The sequence below is a fragment of the Lontra canadensis genome, unplaced genomic scaffold, assembly GCF_010015895.1.
Source record: "Lontra canadensis isolate GAN:19392208 unplaced genomic scaffold, GSC_riverotter_1.0 scaffold114, whole genome shotgun sequence".
Taxonomy (NCBI): Eukaryota; Metazoa; Chordata; class Mammalia; order Carnivora; family Mustelidae; genus Lontra; species Lontra canadensis.
Window position 1 is genome coordinate 762,341 of NW_022631108.1, and position 5,523 is coordinate 767,863.

A 5,523-nucleotide genomic window follows, 5' to 3' on the forward strand; every position below is an offset into this window, starting at 1 on the left:
TTAAACTTACATAATGTTATATGTCAATCATATCTTTTTTTAATTAAAAGATTTTATTTATTTATTTGACAGAGAGATCACAAGTAGGCAGAGAGGCAGGCAGAGAGAGAGAGGGGGAAGCAGGCTCCCTGCCGAGCAGAGAGCCCGATGCGGGACTCGATCCCAGGACTCTGAGATCATGACCTGAGCCAATGGCAGAGGCTTTAACCCACTGAGCCACCCAGGCACCCAATCATATCTTTTTTTAAGGTTCTATTTATTTGTTTGAAAGGGAGAGAGAGAGAGAGAGAGAGAGAGAGAGAGAGAGAGAACAAGCGAGGAGGACAGGCAGAGGGAGAGGGAGAAGCAGACTCCCCGTTGAGCAGGGAGCCTGATGTGGGGCTCAATCCCAGGACTAGGGATCATGACATGAGCCTAAGGCAGATGCTTAACGACTGAGCCACCCAGGTGCCCCTGTTGATTATATCTTAATAAAACTGGGAAAATAAGAATATGGGCTTCCCATGTGCATCCTAAGCTAGGTGAGTTGTACTACACTGTGCCCCTTGTCACAGTGCCTTAAAAACATACTTCCACTCTCAGCTTAGTAATCTCTCTAAAATAACATATGCGAGTTTAGAGTGAATTTTCATTTTGACCACTATAATGGTTCTTGATTACGTTTCACCACACCTCAGAAGTGCCAGGAGTAAGTAGTTGGAAGGAGGTAGAACTATAGATAGCGGTTTTGGCTCCCCTCACCCATAGGTCATGCAGTAGCCTTTGGGGAACAGGCATCAAGTTCCATGTTTGCACCACCTGCGCTGAAGGGGCAAAAGCACTGGATTTGAGATAAAGAGGCCTGAGTTTGAATCTCCGTTATATATACCACTTACCAGCTGAGTGCAAAGTCAGGCTACTTCTCTTCTGTAAAACTTTCCTTTCCTGTAAAACTTTCCTCTTCTATAAAACTTCACTGCAAGTTATGGAATAGGATTTTTATGATAATGTGCTAAGCAATTTTGAGGCATCTCCTCTGGGCCTCAAGTCCTGTTGACCCCCCTCAGACTAGAGCACACACTGTGTATCACCTTCTCATTCATCTTCCCCATCCCCAGCTGAATTTTCAAATACTAGCACTATAAAGAAACTTCCAAGAGTAGAAGTGGAAGCAAACATTCTTCCCAATTTTACAAAGAAAGCTTAGAAAAACAACAGCAACAACAAGGTCTGTACAGTTTGATTTGCAGCAAACTTTCAACCGAGATTGTTTGTTAGAGTGCCTTTTTGGGATGTGGGGTGTTATTTGTTATTTGGGATTTTTAAAAAAGATTTTATTTATTTATTTGAGAAAGTGACAGCAAAAGAGCATGAGTGGGGGGAGTGGCAGAGGGAGAATCAGACTTCCCGCTGGGCAGATGCTTAACTGACTGAGCCACCCAGGTGCCCCATGGAGTGTTATTTGAAGGAGTGTCACACGCTTTGGTTTCATGTGATTCATGAAACCCTGTTTTCTAAAAACCCTCCCCAGGACTTTTCCCCACATCTTAGGGGTAAAGTCCTTTAGTCTCTGCTCTTTGTGCAAGCTTGGGAATGCCTTTGAAGGATAAGGGGGGTACAGTTGGGGGTAGAGGAGTGGGAGTAAAAGCAAAAGGTCATCGGCCTTGGAAAAGAAGCTTGAAAGTTCTCCTGAGGCAGTGATAAACCTTGTAATTGTGGTAGGATTAGGCTTCTGTTCTCAGAGTTATGTCCTGCTGGAAAATTGTTTTATTTGGTTGTAGACACATCTGCCTGGAAACTGAGGTCCCTTGGTTGCACTCCGAATTAGGTAGACCCCAGCAAAACATTGAGGTCACGGATGGCTGTTCCCTGTTGGGCCAGCTGTGCCCTTCAGGGGCCAGCAGTTGTTGAGAAATTTGATATTATGCAGCAGGTGGCCTGAGGTGTGTTTATGTCTGTCATACTGACAACCTTGAGAGGCTTGTGACTGATTGTTTTCTGTAGTGATACACAGGGTAAAGATTGTCTTGCTAACTGAGAGTTTGCTTAGCTCTAATTCCCTCTACACTTATTTGGTGGAGGGGCAGAATGAGGAAGAGGCTGTGGGAATTGTTTGATATCAAGGCCAAACTCACACAGGCTTTGCCAGTTGTTCCGAGTGTGGTCCTTGGACCAGTAACATCGACATTACCTGGGAAATTGGAGGAAATTCAAATTCTTGGGCCCTTCTCCAGACTGAATGAATTGAAAACTCTGGGGCCGGGGCCCAGCAATCTGTTTTTAAAAGCTTTCCAGGTAAGTCAGATTCATGCTTACACTTGAAAACTACTGCATTAATAACTCATCCCTGACTACACATCTAAGGCATTTGTTTAAAACACAGAATTTTAATTTTTTTCTTCCAAGTTTTTATTTAAATTCTAGTTAGTTGGCATATAGTGTCATATTGGTTTCGGGAGTAGAATTTTGGGATTCATCACTTACATATAACACCCAGTGCTCATCACAATGTGTGCCCTCCTTAATACCCATCGCCCATTTAACACCTCCCCCCATTACCCCTCAGTTTGTTTTTAAGAGTGTCTTATGGTTTACCACTCCCTCTCTCCTCCTTTTTTTCCCCTTCCCATGCATTCATCTGTTTTGTTTCCTAAATTCCACATACAAGTGAAATTGTATGCTGTTTGACTTTCTCTGGCTATTTCTCTTAGCATAATACTCTCTAGCCCCATCCACATCATTGCAAATGAAAAGATTTCATTCTTTTTGATGGCTGAGTAATATTCTATTCTTTCCATAGTTTGGCTATTTTGATAATGCTGCTATAAACATCGGGGTGCATGTGCCCATTCAAATCAGTACTTTTGTATCCTTTGGGTAAGTACCCAGTAAAGTAATTGATGGCTCATAGGTTAGTTCTATTTTTAGCTTTTTGAGGAATCTCCACACTGTTTTCCAGAGTGGCTGCACCAGCTTGCATTCTCGCCAACAGTGTAAAAATGTTCCCCTTTCTCCACTTCCTCACCAACATCTGTTTTTTCCTGTGTTAATTTTAGCCACTCTGATAGGCATAAAACACAGAATCTTTAGAGGGTCCCAGGAAATCTCTTTAATCCACAGGTGATTCTGTTGCTTAAGCAGGATTGAGAACCACAAATGCATTCTCTCCTTATGGACAAGTTACTCAGGAATATGCTGAGTTTTTGTCATGGGCCTTCTATCCTCTTGTCTGGATTATAGATTAGATTTTTGGGATTAGATGACAGTTCCAGGCTCAGGGCCTATCTCTGATGGAACTGAGGTCTAGGCAGAAAGTCATGCTTGTGTTTTTTGGTAGGTAAGCTAGAGTGTCTCTGCCTATTAGTTCCCTCTCACTTCTTTAAAGGTCTAGAAGAAGTAATTAGCTGCTTCCTGGATAGAGGTCTGGAAATAGAGGCTCTGGAAAAAGAGTGAATGGGGACAGTGCTTGTTAAAATTCAGGTACTCTAGACCCTGGATCTTTTCTATTTCAAACTAGACATCTCTAGTTCCTTCAGTCCTTTTATCTTCTCCCAATTATTCCTAGCTCCACTAGACCCATATTTTATAACCTTTCATTTCTCCATTTTAGAAGTGGGACTAATGTCTGTAGTCATCCAAAGTAGGAAGGCAGGGAGGGCTGAGGGAAGGACCAATGGAGGGACACTACCTATATTTGTCAATGTATAAAATGCATAAGACAATAAATCGTTTCTATTACACAGTGAAATGTTTTTGGGGGAAGAAGTCTGAACTCATCATACTTGTTTTGAAAAAGTGGTTTTCATGAGCAAAAACTATTTCATTCATGTAAACATTGAATACTGGTGTAGTAGTGAAATAATGTGAACTTCTGTTTGCAGTTAAGTCAATCTATTATTTCACAGCACCTTCTCTTGGCTTTCTGTTATAATAGGGGTATATAGAAACAGGGTAATGTTCATACACATGTGGGGGAATGTATGTTGAAAACAGGTAAATGTGGTTATATTAACTGAGGGTCTATGTGAGGAACATTTTACTCTCATCTCTATTTTTAATCCTTACAATAACCTTGTGAAATTATTATTGCCTTTTACAGAAGAGATAGCTGACATGATCTGACTTCCCAACGGAAGCACAGTCTCAGGCAGAGCCTTGATTTGAATACCAGTTTGCATTCCAACTAACAGGGCAAGAAGTGTCCCCTTTCTCTGTATCCTCACCAAACCTGTTGTGTTGTTTCTTTTCCTTTCCTTCTTGTTTTGGAGTTAAGATTATGTTCCCACTCAGATATTGAAATAAAGCACTATGATAGGGGCGGCGAGGAAGATGGCGTCGGCCATGCTGGTGTTCATTTTTCCGCCGTGGCCGGCCGCCCGGGGACTCCTCCGGAGCTGTTGGGAACTGCTACAGCGGAAACTTCAGCAGACCGGGCCAGGTTTACCCAGTCCTCCGTGGGGGCCAGCATTAGCAATCCAAGGTCCAGCTGTATTTACAGAACCAGCAAATGATACCAACGGAAGTAAGGAGATTCCCAGCCTTTCAGATAGTATCTTTTGGATGGCAGCTCCGAAGAACAGACGCAGCATTGAAGTTAACCGCTGTAGGAGAAGAAACCCTCAGAAACTTATTAAAGTTAAGAACAATATTGATGTTTGTCCTGAATGTGGTCACCTGAAACTGAAGCACGTCCTTTGTGGCTATTGCTATGAAAAGGTGTGCAAGGAGACTGCAGAAATCAGAAGACAGATGGGGAAACTAGAAGGTGGCCCTTTTAAGGCTCCTTCTGTGGAGACTGTGGTGCTGTACGCAGGAGAGGTACCATCTGAACAAGATCGTGGTAAGAGAATCATTGAACGAGACAGGAAGCGACCGTCCTGGTTCACCCAGAATTAAGACCAAAGGTGTTGGAAGAGGATAACTTCATATAAAACATTTAGCCTGAAAGAGAGGAAAATTCTTTGTTTTCACATTAGTTTGCACTTGTTTTTAAATTACCAGTCTAGTTTAAAACGTTCTCTCAAAGCAGTTAATTTTGTGTGGGCAATTTGAAGAAAATACCAGGAGTAAACTTTAAAAATATTTGTTTATACGGAGGCACAATGGACTAACATGTCTGTTTCTGTTATATTGTAAGGTTTTAAGTAAATGTAAAATTTCCAATACAGGAAAATAAAAACAAATGATTCAAAATTCAAAAAAAAAAAAAATAAAGCACTATGATAGTCATTAAGAGTCTGCCTTCAGCTCCGGCCATGATCCCAGGGTCCTGGGATTGAGCCACACACTGGGCTCCCTGCTTGGCAGGAACCCTGCTTTCCCTCTCTTACTCTACCTGCTTGTGTTCCTGCTCTCACTCTCTCTCTCTCTCACATAAATAAATAAAATCTTTAAAAAAATAAAAAAAGATTTAAAACATAAAGCACTTCCTAATTTTCATTGTTTACTTTTTTTCCTAGTTACTTTTTTTTCTTTTTTGGTTAGGTAACATATAGTGTAATATTGGTTTCAGGAGTAGAATTTAGTGATTCATCACTTACATAT

The 5,523-nt window shown here is 41.5% G+C and overlaps 1 protein-coding gene across 1 annotated transcript; it reads left to right on the forward strand.

Moving 5' to 3' along the window:
- Positions 1-4,308: 4,308 nt before the first annotated feature.
- Positions 4,309-5,169, forward strand: LOC116856894 (39S ribosomal protein L32, mitochondrial-like). Its single transcript, XM_032840599.1, has one exon. It carries the CDS (start codon positions 4,309-4,311, stop codon positions 4,873-4,875), a length of 567 nt encoding a protein of 188 aa, XP_032696490.1. The 3' UTR covers positions 4,876-5,169.
- The last annotated feature ends 354 nt before the right edge of the window (positions 5,170-5,523 follow it).

Bases quoted from the DNA above. Each gene is read 5' to 3' on its own strand.
- LOC116856894 (XM_032840599.1), top strand. From the start codon at position 4,309: ATGGCGTCGGCCATGCTGGTGTTCATTTTTCCGCCGTGGCCGGCCGCC.